Source organism: Neoarius graeffei, chromosome 24, assembly GCF_027579695.1.
Source record: "Neoarius graeffei isolate fNeoGra1 chromosome 24, fNeoGra1.pri, whole genome shotgun sequence".
In the NCBI taxonomy this organism is placed as follows: domain Eukaryota; kingdom Metazoa; phylum Chordata; class Actinopteri; order Siluriformes; family Ariidae; genus Neoarius; species Neoarius graeffei.
This window is the reverse complement of record NC_083592.1, coordinates 32,370,953-32,390,460: the sequence shown is the minus strand read 5'-3', so window position 1 is coordinate 32,390,460 and position 19,508 is coordinate 32,370,953. Positions and strand designations below refer to the sequence as shown.

At 39.6% G+C, this 19,508-nt stretch overlaps 1 protein-coding gene across 5 annotated transcripts in view; it reads right to left on the bottom strand.

Annotated features, from left to right (window-relative positions):
- The window catches only part of slc2a8 (solute carrier family 2 member 8), a 44,458-nt gene that overhangs the window by 22,480 nt on the left and 2,470 nt on the right, over positions 1–19,508 (bottom strand). For all 5 annotated transcript variants that reach the window (XR_009651421.1, XR_009651422.1, XM_060907062.1 and 2 more), the window contains exons 3-5: positions 16,224–16,430; positions 6,709–6,808; positions 4,416–4,627 (exon numbers count right to left, since the gene is read on the bottom strand). Coding sequence is in view for 3 of the 5 variants with exons in the window: in XM_060907062.1 (XP_060763045.1) it covers positions 4,416–4,627; positions 6,709–6,808; positions 16,224–16,430 (519 nt within the window). In the remaining 2 variants the exon portion in view is untranslated. The remainder of the gene's footprint in view (positions 1–4,415; positions 4,628–6,708; positions 6,809–16,223; positions 16,431–19,508) is intronic.

Genomic DNA, 19,508 nt, shown 5'->3' with positions numbered 1-19,508 from the left:
GCTCAAACTCCTAAACCCTTCATCCAATTTTAATGTGGATACCCTCAAATGAAAGCTGAAAGTCTGGACTTTATGTCCATGTCCATTATATAACTATAACTTGAATATGTTTCAGTAAACAGGTAAAAAAAAAAAAATTGTGTCAGTGTCCAAATATATATGGACCTAACTGTATTTTCTTCTATTTTTCAAGTCCAGAAATGGTCTTATATCTACTGATATTAGAAACCACCTGCGTATTTTTGAACCGTACACATAATTATGACCTCAATAATTATAATTTTATTTGCTAACATAATCAGGGTTACTATAGGAAATCATTCTTTGTCAAGACTGAATTGTGGAACTTGTTGCCATCTAGTACAAAGGAAATTAACCTATTTACTACTTTTAAGACCAATCTAATTAATATTTATTTCTCTAAGCGAGGAACTTATAGTCCTCCAGGTTAGATATTAATTTAGCTTGATATACATTTTACTTCTTTGCCATATTCTTATTTACTTGTATGTATTTTTAGACATCCACATCGAGAGGAATCAGCTGAGGTGGCTCGGCCATCTTTTCGGATGCCTCCTGGACGCCTCCCTGGGGAGGTGTTCCAGGCATGTCCCCCCGGGAGGAGGCCCCGGGGAAGACCCAGGACACGCTGGAGGGACTATGTCTCTCGGCTGGCCTGGGAACGCCTCGGTGTTCTTCCCGAGGAGCTGGCTGAGGTGTCTGGGGAAAGGGAAGTTTGGGCTTCCATGCTTAGACTGCTGCCTCTGCGACCTGGTCCCGGATAAAGCAGAAGAAGACGAGACGAGACGAGACGTATTTTTTAGAGTATATTCTTAATGTATGTAGTATTGTAGGGGGTTAGACTGCAATTGGGACGCAAGTTCTGTTTCTTTCCCCCGTCACACCCCGTTTTAGTTTGAATTATCTATTTGAGTCAATAATTGTTCCTCTCTTTTTTTCTTTTTTTAAAATTTGTACTGTAATGTAGTTTTGGTGACAAATTCATTAAAATCTTTAAAAAAATCCACCTAAGTGTAAATGATTTTGTCGGACGTTTTGTATAAAGTTTTTATTTATCGACTTTGCAAACAATAAAAATAAAAAGGCTCTGTTTCTCAAAATCCAGTGAATGAGGATAGAATAAAACAGTTATTCCACTCAATCTCGTCGTCGTACATGGCTTATAGCCAATTTTATCAGGCCTTTAGATTACACTAATTTGGGCACATCAAAGGAGCTAAGCGACTGCACGAACGAGCGTAGCGAGTGAGGGGCAGTGTTGCCAGATACTGCCGACATTTTCCAGCCCAAAATATGTTCAAAACCCACCAAAATGCACTTAAAACCGCCCAAAATGTAAAATGTACTTGATGCCTATCTTGTAAAGCAAAAATATGCAGCTAAAGACCAGTATACTATTTGTAAATCGAACAACAATGCAAACAACTTCTAAATAGCAACATGAGACCGTCAGTGCTGGAGGTGAAAAATCTGCTGTCTGGCACTCAGCTCCGTATGGTTGAATCAGATTATAACTTTGCAATCATCTGCTGTGTTCTGAATCCTACATGCACCAGTAGGTGACGCACACGCATAATATTATGTAGGCTATGTTAGGCTACGGGTGGCACGGTGGTGTAGTGGTTAGCCCTGTTGCCTCACAGCAAGAAGGTCCGAGTTCGAGCCCCGTGGCCGGCGAGGGCCTTTCTGTGCGAAGTTTGCATGTTCTCCCCGTGTCCGCGTGGGTTTCCTCCGGGTGCTCCGGTTTCCCCCACAGTCCAAAGACATGCAGGTTAGGTTAACTGGTGACTCTAAATTGACCGTAGGTGTGAATGTGAGTGTGAATGGTTGTCTGTGTCTATGTGTCAGCCCTGTGATGACCTGGCGACTTGTCCAGGGTGTACCCCGCCTTTCACCCGTAGTCAGCTGGGATAGGCTCCAGCTTGCCTGCGACCCTGTGGAACAGGATAAAGCGGCTAGAGATAATGAGATGAGATGAGATGTTAGGCTACGATGCATATCTAACATCTGCAGTGCTGAGGTTATTTATTTTTTATTTGTCTTTTATTTATTTATCTTTTTATTTATCCTGTTTGTTTTATTAATTTTATAGGCCTAGTTATTCTGCTTAATTTATTTTTGTCTACATCCATGTATTTTCTTCATCTGTTATCCTGATTTTTGTGGATTTGTTAGATTATACCTGTTTTATATACTTCAATTTAAAAAAAGTTAGGCTCCGATGCATGGCTGAATGTAACATGAGAAGAGAAAATGGAGAATGGATTGCGTCATTCTTATTTACTAGTTTATGAGTTCAGTTTCTGCACTACATTACACACATTCATATTAGTCTTACAGTTACATCGACATTTTTGTTTAAATAATACTTAATGAGATTAATGTTTATTGTTAATGATTAACTTAGGCCAATGCTCGATTTTGGTTGTTTAAAATACCTAAGGGGTGCTGGGCAAACTAGGTCTCTGACTTGCCTCAGTTGACCAAAGAGAGCTGTTTTTCTTGAGTTCCTTCGCATATTCAAGAACATCATTCGGCTTAGGTGTTTACATTCTCTCCCATCTCTGCTTTTGAGTGGTAGTGAAACTATATAAACATCTGATAAAAACCCGCCAAACTAACGTCAAACCCGCCCAATTTTTGTCAACCAGCCCAAGCCATTTTTTGCCTGCAAAGTAAAATTCAAAACCGCCCAATCTGGCAACACTGGGAGGGGGGATTTTCTCCCTTCCGTGCGCGGAAAAAAATTTCTGATTGCAGGTCAAATTTCCTCTCACAGAGGTTTCAGATGTCTAAATTGATCAGAATGATAGTATGAATTTTTGCCTTTTTTGAAGCAGGTATGAGTTAGACGGCGGCTCTCATAAGTGTCGCTTTGCTTGTTGTGCGAGCGTCCTGTAGTAATGGGCCGTCCACGCGGCATCGTGGCTTCCAGAAAATCAAAGCAGAAACGCTAGCATATGAGTCAATGGCAGATGCCTTAACCAATCAAACCTCAGGAATCCAACTTTCGGCGATCAGGAAAGAGACTGGTACCTTTCTGAGTGGGTTATAGGTAATGTTCCGTCGCTTGCTTGATGTTTTCGGTCGATTTTGGAAATAACTTAATTGTTTTGATCGGAAATCGGAACGATCAAGGTGTGATAAAGATGCGTATCAGCCCTTTTTTCCTTGATTAATTTGGGGACGCTAATTTGGGCGCATTTAATTTGGGCACACCGTTAAACGGCCTGGCCAAGGTGTAATTTAAAGGCCTGATACACTACCGTTCAAAAGTTTGGGGTCACTTTGAAATTTCCTTATTTTTGAAAGAAAAGCACTGTTCTTTTCAATGAAGATCACTTTAAACTAATCAGAAATCCACTCTATACATTGCTAATGTGGTAAATGACTATTCTAGCTGCAAATGTCTGGTTTTTGGTGCAATATCTCCATAGGTGTATAGAGGCCCATTTCCAGCAACTCTCACTCCAGTGTTCTAATGGTACAATGTGTTTGCTCATTGCCTCAGAAGGCTAATGGATGATTAGAAAACCCTTGTACAATCATGTTAGCACAGCTGAAAACAGTCGAGCTCTTTAGAGAAGCTATAAAACTGACCTTCCTTTGAGCAGATTGAGTTTCTGGAGCATCACATTTGTGGGGTCGATTAAATGCTCAAAATGGCCAGAAAAATGTCTCGACTATATTTTCTATTCATTTTACAACTTATGGTGGTAAATAAAAGTGTGACTTTTCATGGAAAACACAAAATTGTCTGGGTGACCCCAAACTTTTGAACGGTAGTGTATATACACACACACACACACACACACACACACACACACACACACACACACACACACAATCTTCCACCAAGATTTATCTATTACGATGTCACTAGAATAATACTAAATGTAGACAGATGTGACTAATGTAGATGTGACTACCAATCCTACAGCATCCTGGGCAAAAAAGAAGAAAAGCTCTTGGGAAACACCCACTCTGTTGTATTACTTAGGTCTCTCAGAGAGCAAGTAAAGTAAAGACTGGTTCCACATTATATTATTTACTTATTTACCCTTTTACAGATTCGGATTTTAATATTCATCACAGACCTTCTGTTCCTTACTTTTAACTGGGTTAGCACACTGCCTTCTGGTATATGTACAGAATTACAACACAGAAATGACTTTCTTTTTATTATGCTTTCTATGACAATTTCAACAATCAATGTAAGATTTATTTAAGTATGCACTAGTGCATGAGCACTCAGAAATGTTTTCACACAATATCACATCAGTTTCAGGTTTCTAACTTCTGGTTTGTATGAGTAAGAACAAATCCGATCATATAAATGCTTTATGCATGAGACCACATGGTTATAAGCATTATTCCAGTCTATAAAGGCTTACCTCGTATCGAGAGGCTGCTTCTATCCTGGCACATTCCCATTCGACTGGCGCGTCGCGTCCTCTCAAGAAGCGCAGTGCCTCTTCTGCTTCACTCCTCTTCCCCCGAGACAGCAAGTAGCGCGGCGTCTCTGGCATGAAGCACATACACACCAGCATCACCGTCGGAGGAATGGAGGCAGTGATGGCCAGCCATCCCCAGTCCAGGAACAGACCTGAAACCAACATGATCAAATATTTAATGCTGTTTAAAGACACTTCTCAATGAGAACAATATTTATTGCATTCAAATTTACATTATATTAAATGTCAATGGAAACATGTGATGGAAAAGGCAAATTTTGTTGGATTTCACAGTCACCCCTTAAAGTGCATATCACGGGTAAATTCAGGAGCAAGATCAATGTAATTCTCCTATTTTATATTCAACTTTGGTCAAATATCTGTCACATTTTGTGCAATGTTTTTACCTTGCGCAATACCAGAAAAATTCAGTTGAAATCGAGCCATTTGAGGCGAATTGGTCCGCCTCTGAAAAACTTGGCATTTGGATTTCCCGGCAAACACTGATTTTCGTGACGTCATGTGCGGGACACTTCCTTCTGAATCCTACGTCAGCGCTGGTTTGTTTATGAGGAAACAACCGGGTGGTTTTCTGCAAATTTCTTCAACGTTATCGTGTAATTATTAAAATGGTTAACAGATGTATCGTAGGAGGGTGTAGCAACGCCAATCTTGATGGGATTAGTACTCATCGTTTTCCAAAAGACCGGACAATGAGAGAGAAATGGGAGCGCTTGGTCTACACAGGCTGTGCACTGAAACTGTGCAAAGCTCTCGCAGCCTGCTGGCGCTTCCGCAGGTAACGTCACGAATCTGGCTCCAGACTCCCTTGGGATTTTTCCAGACGCGTTTTGTTATTTTATTTTTTTCTGCTGTGGACAGATGGCCTTGTGCAAAATTACCCTTCTGGATGAGTGTGTAAAGGGACATACTTTCATATATTAAAAAAAAAAAAATTGGTCCAGAATATGCACTTTAAAGTCTGTAACTGACATAGGTTTGTAAAGTCCTGCGAACTGTTATGAACACTGTTGCTGGTACAATATTGGATAACTTACAGTAATATTTAACCTTAAAACAGTGTCAGAGTCGATCAATAGAGCTCCAGACTTACCCTGTTTTAATAATTTCGCTGTTGCTGTGTCTTTACTTCTTGGACGCTTAGTTTCAAAACATTTGTGCCTTTTTTTTTTTTGGTCAGGATTAAAACAGACTAAATCTAATCAGAGAAATCCATGCTACTGATATACAGGGTGCTTCAAAAATTTTTGATATCATTTTACAATCTAACTTTGCCAATTCTCGTTCAATTGACCTCAAATTTTAACAGCATGTGTGAAAACTGGTCAACATTTTATATTTTTTGTTTTTATCTTTTTAGGTATAGAAATGCCATTCACTGGAAAAGAAAAGGCGTTGTGTGTGTTAAAGTGCGCTTGAACACAGTCAAACAAGACTGTGCAGCATGCATTTATGAGAGAATTCTCTAAAAATGCACCAATCGCAATGCAGATTTAGACACGGCACAAAAAGTTCAAAGAGGAAGGCTGTGTGTGTGTGCCGTGTTTCAGGTGGCATGCATATTGAAAATCTGTGAAATCGTTCATGGAATCCACATACCTTTGAATTTCTCATTCAAATTTTGAGGAATAAATCTTATATTGCTCAACATTAAGCCTGTTCGGTTTCATTTGCTTCGACTATGTAGTTTCTGGGATATTTACATCTCAAATAATATCACTTTTTTTTAAACACCCTGTATATATGTATTTGTTGCTATAGTTATAGAGGCTGATGGATTTTGGGGTGAAATAGTTTAAGCACACAGATAAAACAATATTCCTAACAGAGCTTGCTCAGCCTGTTTTGTTAATGACATACGGATGGTGAAACTAACTCTATTATAAAAAAAAAACCAAGCAGAACACTTGAGCAGAAGCTGGAACAGCTAAATGATAAATGAAAGGCAAGAATTTTAGGCTCTGTGTGACGCATTTTCAGTTCTAGCAGAGATCACCCGGAGTAAACTGTAATGCTTTGTTCATGAATAATCCTGTTGAGGGCAGGTTATATTTCTTGATGCCAACACTAAATAGTTTTTCACTTCTTTTAATATCTATAGAATGATCAAAATTGGGTAATACGGTCATTCTAGGGCCGTCTAAGATTGAGTTCCCTTTTGTGAACATTTTCATGAGAGGGTATATGGAGTTAAAAAATAAAATACTGATACCAAAAACATAGGCTCCCATGATTCCCATCACCACCATGAGCTGCACACAGGAGCCCATTGTTCCTCGTACACGCTCATGAGATGTTTCTGAGATGTAGAGCTAGGGGAGAAAAACATGCACAAAGTGGTGAAATTTGCTACTACTAACATCATGCCTGAAATTTCACAAGTCCATAATGTAGCAAGATTCTCAGAAGAGCTCCACAAAGCTGACCAAACTGAAGGCCAATGGCTCATATCAGATTCATTTCAGACATTCTTTCAAAATCAAAACCCCAATCTTAACTTCGAAAATAAGAGAAATTACATAGAGATATACACTGCCAGGCAAAAAAAAAAAAAAAAGTTGTGCACTTTAATACACTAAGTAACTTTAAAAACGCACATTGATAAAACTTGCTGAATTCGTGCCGAGTTTATCTCAAGAAGAAAAGAAATATATCACAATGGAAAAATAACTTCGTTCCGCCCGAATAAGTTCCAAATCTGTGCTCAAATCAGAATTTAAGGGAGTTGTACTCAATAACGTACAATATGACTCGGGTAGTCAATGACATGGACAGGCTTTAATTTTCAAACAAATTTTGCATACACTGTACACACACAATCTTGCCTATAAATACCCGGGGGAAATGATGGGAAAATTGTCATTATTGAAGATGCCACGCCTAAGCCAAAATCAACGTGAACAGGCCATCGGGATGTTGCGTGCCGGAAGTACACAGACAGAGGTCGCCCGGCACTTCGGTGTTCATCATTCGACCATTTCCCGTTTGAGTCAGCGTTACAGACAGACAGGGAGCACCAGGGATCGTCCACGCCCTGGTCAGCCTCGAGTCACGACGCCAGTTCAGGATCAGCACATCAGGCTAGCTCACCTCCGTGACAGATTCCTGACACCCTCAGTCACTGCTGCTGAGACCCCTGGACGACACAGACCCAGAATCTCCAGTATGACGGTCCGAACATGGACCAACTGTCACTTTGATTTTTTTATTGTGAATTAATTCTTGAGTTTGACAATAAATGTCCTTTATCAATGTTTCAAGATGTGTGTGCATTACATACAATATCATAAATTTCAAATATATGCATGGATCTAAAGTGATATCGTGTTGAATTCCATTGTGCGTTTTTAAAGTTACTTAGTATATTTTATTTAACCGCTTTAACTATGATTACGGCATGCATTAATTGTGGCACTGTTTCAACAACCTTGTGCAACATCACAACACTTATTTCCATCCAGAGTTGCATTATTTTCGCCGAGATCTTGTCTTGGCAATGGGAGAATCGAACCACTAGCCCACTAGACTTGCAATGATGTTAAGGTTAGGACTCTGTAGTGGCCAATTCATGTGTGAAAATGATTCCTCATGCTCCCTGAGCCACTCTTTTACAACCTGAGCCCTAATTTGACGCCCATCCCATCAGGGAAGAAAAAAAAAATCCATTGATGTGATAACCTGGTCATTCAATACACTCAGCTGACTTCATTTTATTGCCACATAATATTGCTGAGCCTCGACCTGACCAACTGAAGCAACCCCAGATCATAACACTGCCTCCAGAGGCTTGCCCAATGGCCGCTATGCATGATCTCTTCATGTACTTCCATTCTTACCCTGACACGCCCATCACTCAGGAACAGGGTAAATCTGGACTCGTCAGACCACATGACCTTTTTCTGTTGCTCCAGATTCTAATCTTTATGCTCCCTAGCAAACTGAAGCCTTCTCTTTTGAGTATCCTCACTAACAGGTGGTTTACTTATGGCCACACAGCTGTTTAGTCCCAATCCTGCGAGTTCTCATCGCATTGTGAGTGTGGAAATACTCTTACTTTCATTACTAAACAGTCATGAGTTCTACGGTTGATTTTTTTTTTTACAATTTGACTTCACCAAGCATTTAACTTATCAATAATTTGACCCTTCTGAAACACAGTAACATCATTTCCATGAGCATGGGATACGTCTTCTGACATGGTTGTTTAAGAAATGAGAAGCTACTCACTGCATCAATTAGGGATAAAATAATTGTTACCAGCTGAAACATTAATTAATGCAGTAATTATCCAACAGAAGGCTCTTAAGTATTTGCTGATTTAATTCCAAAGGGTGACTTTTTTGGGGGGGCCAAGCAGTGCACAATAATCTAAATGCTTTATTTTAGTCATTCAGTTGGAGAGGACTGGTGTCAAAAAAAGTGTCCACAGTTCCCTTCAGTTATGTGTAGTCAGTAAAACTGGTTTAAAGGTCTTTCTGGTGTGTCAATAGACTGCTGGAAATGCTCTCGGAGTCATCGCAGACTCTGGCCTTCTACCTGAATAAAGTTCAGGTCCTGACACAAAGTAATGACAGCTTACTGTGTAATGCTTTTTCCTCATAATGAATTTGATTATTTTAGGGTAATTCCAGGATGTGTGGCATTTAAATTTAAATTGACTTAAAAGTGGGGCGGCATGGTGGTGTAGTGGTTAGCGCTGTCGCCTCACAGCAAGAAGGTCTGGGTTCGAGCCCCGTGGCCGGCAAGGGCCTTTCTGTGTGGAGTTTGCATGTTCTCCCCGTGTCCGCGTGGGTTTCCTCCGGGTGCTCCGGTTTCCCCCACAGTCCAAAGACATGCAGGTTAGGTTAACTGGTGACTCTAAATTGACCGTAGGTGTGAATGTGAGTGTGAATGGTTGTCTGTGTCTATGTGTCGGCCCTGTGATGACCTGGCGACTTGTCCAGGGTGTACCCCGCCTTTCGCCCGTAGTCAGCTGGGATAGGCTCCAGCTTGCCTGCGACCCTGTAGAACAGGATAAAGTGGCTACAGATAATGAGATGAGATGAGAGATTTCAAAGTGCGTCATTGCCTACAGAAGTCTTGAGTCATGGTGACTTTGCACATGATCATGTGACCTGCTGGGGAGAATGCAGAGCAATATTAAAAAATAAGACAGTACTGATATACAGCAGTTTATCATCATTGTAGATACATTTTTGGGAGACTGTTACAGTATATGTAACCTGCACCCACACAGTACCAGTCAAAAGTTTGGACACCCCTACTCATTCATAGGTTTTTCTGTATTTTGACTATTTTCTACATTTTTGAACAACACAGGGTGGCACGGTGGTGTAGTGGTTAGCACTGTCGCCTCACAGCAAGAAGGTTCTGGGTTTGAGCCCAGTGGCTGACAGGGGCCTTTCTGTATGGAGTTTCCATGTTCTCCCCGTGTCTGTGTGGGTTTCCTCCGGGTGCTCTGGTTTCCTCCACAGTCCAAAGACATGCAGGTTAGGTTAACTGGTGGCTCTAAATTGACCGTAGGTGTGAATGAGAGTGTGAATGGTTGTTTGTCTCTATTACCCCTTTTCCACCAAATCAGTTTCAGGGCTGGTTCGGGGCTGGTGCTGGTTCACAACTCGTTCAACTTGCGAGCCAGTTGAGAACCAGTTTGCTTTTCCATAGCTCGCGGTGCTAAGGGGAGCCACGTCATTACGTCGCTGTATACGTCAGTTACGTCGCTGCATTTGCATAAACCTTGGCGCGAACATCGAAGCAAAAACAACACGGAGAAGAAGAAGCAGCAACAACAACAACAATAATAATGGATGACTTTGCATTTGTACAGCTGCTGCTTCTCGTCGCTTAAAAATGGCGATCTTTTGCAGTCTTGCGATTGTTGTTGGTCTTAACAACTCCGCCCCCCCCGCTGATGTAAGCGGTTCTTTCCTCTGTCCCAGCAAAGAGTTGGTGCTAGCCTGGAACCGGTTTTTCTGGCCCCAGAGCCAGTTCTTTGTTCAGTGGAAACAGAAAACCCGGTTCCAAACTAAGCACTGGCCCCGAACCAGCCCTGGAACTACTTTGGTGGAAAAGGGGCATATGTGTCAGCCCTGCGATGATCTGGCGACTTGTCCAGGGTGTACCCCGCCTCTTGCCCATAGTCAGCTGGGATAGGCTCCAGGTTCCCTGTACAGGATAAGCGGTTACGGATAATGGATGGATGGATAGAACAACACTGAAGACATCAAAACTATGAAATAACATATATGGAATTATGTGGTAAACAAAAAAGTGTTAAAAAACAAAATGTTTCATATTTTAGATTCTTCAAAGTAGCCAGTGTTTACCTTGATGAAGACTGCAAAGTTGAATTCTGGGCAAAATTCTATTCTATTTCTATTGCTGTTGGAGTTTCGAGATGTTTCATTGCTGCACACACCGTGTATCCTGTGCGTAAATGTTTTGCTGAGATAAAATCCGTCCTGCATTTTACGATTCCAGAAACTGCAGAAGCAAGTGAGCAACAATATCACGTGACCACCGTGGGGCGTGTTTGACCTATTTTTAACCAAAACGAGTCGGCATAGGCAAACATGGCAGACTCTGCTCTCCCGCCAACTAAAAGCCAGTGGAAAAGGAAAGGAAAGCCTGCCTAAGTGAGTGTAACTGCAAGATAAAGCAAGGTTAGATGGCATGTCATTTTTCTGGACAAACAACTAAATCATTTTAGCCTAGTGCTTAACTATCTTAGCCTTAGAATGCATGGGCTCGACTCCACTGTAGCGAGCAGAGGTGGAGAGTAACGAAGTACATTTACTTGAGTACTGTACTTAAGTACACTTTTTGAGTATCTGTACTTTACTTGAGTATTGGAAACTTCTGACTTTAACTTCACTACATTTGAAAGGCAAATATCGTACTTTTCACTCCACGACATTTCTATCAAGGTCCTCGTTACTCATTACTATGAAGCAGCTTTGAAAGTGGATTCTTTTTTCTTTTGTTTTCTAAAACGTGACTGGTTTTATTGCAGGTGACAATGAGACAGTCTATCAGTAATCACTGGGGTCACGCCACGTCCATAGACTGTATAAAATAAAGTTCAGTGATTTCTCTGCAGCATTATTTGAACTCAATCAGTTGATGGCAGAATGGAAGGAGGCGGTTCTTCTGGGGAATTCACGCACTCATGGCTTTACCTAGAACCCATGTTTCAGTTTTCTGAAAGGAATAATGATTTGTTTCGTTTTAAATGTTTGCTTTGTTCGCCAAAAATGAACCAAATCACAGCCTACAAAAACTCACCGTCCAACCTGCAGAAGCATATTGAAGTATGTAAACGTTTTATTCCAAGAGAAAGCTTGCAGTGAAGTTGTCTGTGCTTTTAGAGCTAGCGATAACGTTGCAATAGCTATGAAGTCTGGTTAGTCAAATGACTTTCTATGGATTTGCCAGCCAAGTTGCCATCGCCTTGTCCATGGCTAACGTTTACACATAGCTAGTTAACTTGAACATTTTTAGTTAGCATGTAAAAACGGAGTTACGCAAACATGAATAACGTTAACTTATCTGAAGTCCTTTCAGAAATATGTTTTAGCATAATCTTGCCAAATAAACAGAATGCAGAAATCTTTCTTTTCTAGTAGCGTGAGCTACCCAATATGTTTTCGAGTTTGAAAAGCGTTTGCTAGCATGTCAGGTGGAGTTTCACTGATTAGCTAGCTTAACGTTAAACCACCATGATGACACAGCATGCGTTCATTTTGTGAATTCGCATTGCTGTCTTTGGTAACGGCGTTAGGTTTTGTAAGCGTTGTGGCAATAATACAACGATGTGTTGACAGAAAATGTACTTTTAATACTTAAGTATTTTTAAACGCAAGTAAAAATTTGACTGTACAACTTTCACGTGTATCGGAGTAACATTTGACGAGTGGGATCTGTACTTTGACTTAAGTAATGAAGTTGGGTACTTTGTCCACCTCTGGTAGTGAGTATGGAGTTATACACCTAATCTTTTGATCTTACAGAGAAAGAAATGATAACACAAAAGCAGTAACAGAGAAAAGATATATTCGTCTTATGTTTCATGGCTCTATCTGCGAATGTCAACCACAAATTACATCCCTGCAACTCAAAACTCTCCGAGGCTGATGCAGAGTCACGATGCTTTCCACGCGTCACCATCTTGATGTGACACAGTTCCATAGTTATGCTAATTAGTTAAAGCTCCTCGCGTTCGGCTGTTTCCGTGGGCCATGCTGTTTACCTCAAGAGGGAGGATATTCGGTCTCAAAATGGAGAAAAGCGACCTTCAGCACATCAAAATGTTCACATCTCGTCAGCATGCTATTGTTCTTGCAAGACATAAGAAAATGCCATGCACAATAAAACAATTTTTTTAATTTCAGATGACTTTGCAGTCAGTGCCTTTAATCAGCTTCATGAGGTAGTCACCTGGAATGCTTTCAATCAACAGGTGTGCCTCGCCAAAAGTTAATTAGTGGAATTTCTTGCCTTCTTAATGAGTTTGAGATATCTCTCTCTCTATCTGGCATATCACTACAGTGACGTGGCCGCTCTGACGGCTCCAGCCATCACAGTTTCTAGGGAAAAATTACAATAGTGGTTTCCTGTTGCCTTCTACTGGATTATTATAGGAGGTTTTCTCCTCTCAACCATTCACACACATTCACACCTATGGGCAATTTAGAGTAGCTAGTTAGCCTAACCTCATGTCTTTAAACGGTGGAGGAAACCAGAGCACCCAGAGGAAACCCACGCAGACACGGGGAGAACATGCAAACTCCATATAGAAAGGCCCCTGTTGCCTGTGAGGTTCAAACCCGGAACCTTCTTGCTGTGAGACGACAGTGATAACCACTATACCACCGTGCTGCCCCATTTGAGATCATCAAGCAGTAAATAATAAAAATACAGTAAATTACCCTATTTCACAATTGTAGTAATCCACATTATGTCAAGAACTGCTCAAGTAAGTAAAGAGAAACGACATCCATCATTACTTTAATACATGAAGCGTCCTAATTCATAAAGAATATAAAGAAAATATAAAGAATATAAAGAAAAAAACATTGAATTAGAAGGTTTGTCCAAGCTTTTGACTAGTACTGTACATACAAACATATGTACAATATGTACATATTGCACATATGTATGTATAACCAATTGATATTCCCACTCAAGTGGTGTGTGTGTGTATATACAGCGGTAGTAGTATTAAAGCGAAACGGCCTTTCGATTTCATAAAATCAGTGAAATTTAGTTCCCTCTGCAATTTGGTCAGTGTGATATATGTTTATTTCTGTAATATCTCACAAAATATCAGGCCATTCTGTGGCTGGGAAATTCTTTAATTTGAGTGGATTCCCGAACAAATAATGTGCATGACATCACTCGCTTCACGCAGTCAAGCAGACAGAAGAAGTCGGTGTGCACATGCGCAGGTTTACCTTTAACTGTGCCAGTTACATCACTCTGTCTCTAAACAAACAGCTGATCACACCGAGGTGCTCGCTGACCGCCAATATTTATTAGTTTGGTCCTGCGTTTCCTTTCCTTCCCAACATAACGTCTTTTCTTCTCGCTTTCTGTTACTGTAGTCAGTCTTCCACGTTTCATTCGCACTCATGTCCTCCATTGTTCTCTCCTGTTTCAAATTTGTATCCCACAATGCCTTGCACAAACAGGGAAAGCCTACCACATGATGCATGACATACAGTGCCTTGCAAAAGTATTCATACCCCTTGAACTTTTTCACATTTTTTCCACCTTACAACCACGAACTTAAGTTTTTTATTGAGATTTTATGTGATAGAGCAACACAGAGTAGTGCATAATTGTGAAGTGAAACGAAAATGATAAATGGTCTTCAAAATTTTAAACAAATAAAAATCTGAAAAATGTGATGTGCATTAGTATTCAGCCCCCCTGCATCAATACTTTGTAGAGCCACCTTTTGCTGCAATTACAGCTGCAAGTCTTTTGTGGTATGTCTCTACCAGCTTTGCACAGCTAGACACTGAAATTTTTGTCCATTCTTCTTTGCAAAATAGCTCAAGCTCAGCCAGATTGGATGGAGAGCGTCTGTGAACAGCAATTTTCAAGTCTTGCCACAGATGCTCAATGGGATTTAGGTCTGGACTTTGACTGGGCCATTCTAACACATGAATATTATTTGATCTAAACCATTCCATTGTAGCTCTGGCTGTATGTTTAGGGTCATTGTCTTGCTGGAAGGTGAATCTCCTTCCCAGTCTCAAGTCTTTTGCAGCCTCCAACAGGTTTTCTTCCAGGATTGCCCTGTATTTAGCTCCATCCATCTTCCCATCAACTCTGACCAGCTTCCCTGTCCCTGCTGAAGAAAAGCATCCCCATAGCATGATGCTGCCACCACCATGTTTCACAGTGGGGATGGTGTGTGCAGGGTGATGAGCAGTGTTAGTTTTCCGTCACACACAGCGCTTTGCATTTAGGCCAAAAAGTTCAACTTTGGTCTCATCTGACCAAAGCACCTTCTTCCACATGTTTGCTGTGTCCTCTACATGGCTTCTTATGCCTGTCTTTCAACAATGGCTTTCTTCTTGCCACTCTTCTAAAAAGGCCAGATTTGTGGAGTGTATGACTTATAATTGTTCTGTGCACAGATTCTCCCACCTGAGCTGTGGATTTCTGCAGCTCCTCCAGAGTGATCATGGGCCTCTTGGCTGCTTCTCTGACCAGTGCTCTCCTTGCTCGCTCTGTCAGTTTAGGTGGACGGCCATGTCTTGGTAGGTTTGCAGTTGTGCCATACTTTTTCCATTTTTGAATGATGGGTTGAACAGTGCTTCTTGAGATGTTCAGAGATTGGGATATTTTTTTTATAACCTAACCCTGCTTTAAACTTCTCCAGAACTTTATCCCTGACCTGTCTGCTGAGTTCTTTGGTCTTCATGATGCTGTTTGTTCTTCAGTGTTCTCTAACGAACCACTGAGGCCTTCACAGAACAAGTGTATTTATGCTGAGAGTAAATTACACACAGTAGGACTCTATTAACTGATTAGATGACTTCTGAAGGCAATTGATTGCACTGGCTTGTATTTAGAGGTATCAGAGTACAGGGGGCTGAATACTAATGCACACCACATTTTTCAGATTTTTATTTGTTTTAAAATTTTGAAGAGCATTTATCATTTTCATTTCACTTCACAATTATGTGCTACTCTGTGTTGGTCTATCACATAAAATCTCAATAAAAAACGTTTAAGTTCGTGGTTGTAAGGTGGAAAAATGTGAAAAAGTTCAAGGGGTATGAATACTTTTGCAAGGCACTGTAGTATCTTGAATTGGGTCATGGTGAAGCAGGAAAAAATAGCGGAGAATTTTAGGCCATGTGGCCCTAAATTCATTAATTGTTCTATTTAAAAAATAATAATAATAATAATAATAATAAAATTGGAAGTCTGTGATTCGAATTCAGTAGCTTTTGGTGCACTAAACAAAAATAATTGGGTGTCAGGGAAAATTCTTTTTATGACCTAAACTTGAAAAATCTGAAAGGCAGTCTACCTTTAAAATGTATAAATAATATTAAAATTAGTGTTCAGGTATTATACGACTACTTGAAACTACGTGAGACGACCAAAATGAAAATGTAATGTAGCACTTGGAATGTAAGGCTGACATTTGCTTGGAATTACTCTTCATCAGGTTAAGTGTATTGTACCCTACAACATATTCTGACTTACAGGCACAACAAGAGATGTAACTCCACTGGCTACACCAGTAAGCACCCGTCCCACATACAGCATCCAGTGGTTCTGAGCAGCAACAATGATGGTGAAACCGAAAATGAACGGCAAAGCACAGAACATGAGACTCAGCTTCCGTCCAATCTTCTCCACCACCCAGCCTCCCAGCAGACCACCGAGTCCGGCTCCAAGCGTCACCACAGACTGCAAAAGACAAACATTACAGGGCTCAGTATTAACTTTTTAATCCACTTGTCCAGTCGGACAAGCAGCAAGATTTTTCACTTGTCCTGACCATGACCTTTTTATTCCTTTGTATTTACTAGTTCAATGAAAGGAACATGATTAACAAAGTTTATCAAAAAGCAGGTATAGTTATAATAATCACTATGCTTTAATGATTTATAATTTTTCAATAAAACTCGAACTTTAATTGTAACAATAAACATAAACTATCTAAAGCCCCATAACGGTGCGTGTGTCGTTCTAACCCTTTACCTGATCTGCAGTTTTAAGAGTTAGACTCACCCAAATTCAAAGCTTCTGGAGGAAATAAAGTTAAATCTTGATTAATCCAGTAAAACTTTAAGTATAAATTAATTTAAAGAATTGAAACCGAAAGAAAACAGGTTGGACATGATAAGGGGGACAGAATCATGTTGTGAATGAAAACAAACCGTGAGTGAGTTCGGCACTGTCGTAAAATTCTCCTGAGATATTTTATGATAATGTGTTAATGTGAACCATACAAAAGAAAAATACAATAAGAAGTCTGAACGAAATGAAGATTCACCACAGATATATATTTTATTGAGGTATTTGTTCACCATTTCTCCGATTTTTATGAATTCAGAGTCTAATAATCTATAATTAGATATTACGACATGGTTATTTTTACACACGCACCTGGTGTACCCCGGAACTTCGTAAACAATAGCATAGCCGGATCACTGAGGGGATTGAACTACTTTTGTTAGAACTTTATTGATGTAACTCTTTAATAATTACTACAAAAATGGTGATTTTCAACAATCCCTAAAAGATGTGGTCCCTGAAAGATATAAAAGCATAAGGTATCTTTACTAGAACGGCGGCTACAATTATCGACAGTCCATAATTATCAACACATTTTCAGATTTACCAATAAAAAACAATCTTACAAAGGTGAGTTTCAGTTACAACTGTTATTACCAGGGCTTTGAACCAGAATTTTTTGCCTATTGGTTCGTTCCGAACAGAAACAGAATTTTAACGTTTCCGGTTTTGGGTTCCACCATTAAATAGACGTTCCCGAACCGGTTAGAACAAAAAAATTTCGTTCCCGGAACGGTTAATTACGTTCCCTGTCAGCTGTTTAACAAATGGCTATAAGATTATGTCTCTGTCTCATCCAGCTTAAGCCAAATGTAGGCTAATTCTATTACAACCTTCATTAAATAAGACAAGAAATAATTCAAAACAATTATTTCAAATGTTGGCGATTTGGATTCTCAGTATGTCTTCCCATCTACACAAACAGAAAAAGTGCCAAAAATGAAAGATAATTCATTTAGTGTGTTTCCAAAGGCTAGTCAGGCCCTATGCATTGATAGGCTAACAGAGGTTAATGTCATTTAATATTCGTGAGCCTCTTATTAACGTGGACAAATATATTGATATCGTGTTTGAAATTGACGTTTTTGAATAACGATAGACTGCAATATTTACCTCTTATTTAAGATGTGGAGACGTGATAGTAATCCACCCTCCCGCTCTCTCCATTCAGTCAGCGAACGTCACACAGGAAGTGAACCCCAGCGGGTCATAGAAACTTGCGCAGGAGAAGAATGACTTTTTTATTTGTAGGCTACGGAAACTTTGAGGAACGAAATAAAAACCGGTATTAACCGGTTACCATTATTTTTAATAAGCGTTTCTGTTCCGGAACATAAAAAATAATAAAGTTTCTGGTTTCGTTTCTGTTCCATGTGAAATAGAAAAAGTTCCCGGTTTTCGTTTTCCTTCCTTGAACCGGTTCAAAGCCCTGGTTATTACTGTTTAATTAATCAACCGGAAGACCCTTCTCGCACTTTGCTCTTGTCATCTGATGACACAGCTCGTTACCGGAGATGGAATTTTTTTCAGCACGATCAGCAATTTGAGTAAAAACCCAGACGTTATCATCGCAGGTAAGCATGGTGGAAAAATCATGGACATGTTTTTACTGATCAAATTCACCGATATTTCATGATCTCCTTGTTGAAACTTACATTGTTTCTTACTCGTTCATTTGACAGTCACTATTTTGTATCTAAACGTGCGTTTGAGAAGTCACGTGAGGTGTCGATAATAGTGATCACTTTCACCGGTGTCCACCATTATCGACACCCTGTGGAATTAAGTGACATTTACAACTGTTATGGATCGATCTTTGTGTAGCATTGCTGAAGTAGATGAAGTACTTTAAAAAAATAAAAGTGCTGTGATTTATAATTTTGTTCTGATCCATAACAGAATGGAATGTTTATAGAGTGTTTGGAATCCGATTGCATAGGATATTAGAGAATTAGAGCAGAATTAAATTCCTAGCAGATAAAAAAATTACATGCTTGAAATATTCAGATTTTTCTATTCCATTCAGAAAATTTTTTTTCGCCGTTTGTTGCAAACATCTACCACATATTACAATATCAGTAGACATTTTATATTTTGGTTCGAGGAATGACATGCGACCTTTGACCTGGATTTTCATGTGGTTACAATGTCAGTTACCTGTTGATATTTATTAATAAACTACAAAACTAGAAATTAATACAAACAACAATGAATGATTAACAAAATGTGATCTACGAAAATACTTACTAAGTAGGAAGAAAGTGGAACAAAAAGATTTTCTGATGCAGGTTAAACATCATCAGTTCATTTGTTTACAAACATTAGAATTACTTCCTCATTTACATAAACACCGACATCCATATATTTATATAAAAGATATTTTGTACTAAATATAAGTCTATGTAAAACAAATTTTAGATAAAAACTATGTTTTGTTAACTTAATACCACATACCGATTATTTTTTTTTATAAATAATCATCTGGGTGTCGATAATTGTGGAACGGTGTCACGTGATCTGATACGCTAAGTAATCGGGAATCAACTCATTTTTTTCCAGCGGAAGTTTGAGTAATTATTCATGCACAATTGATGTATCGAAAGTCTTTTCTACGGCCAAAAGATCATTAAGGTGTCGATAATTGTAGCAGCTGCTCTATATTGTCTGGGGTGATTATCTGTAATACTT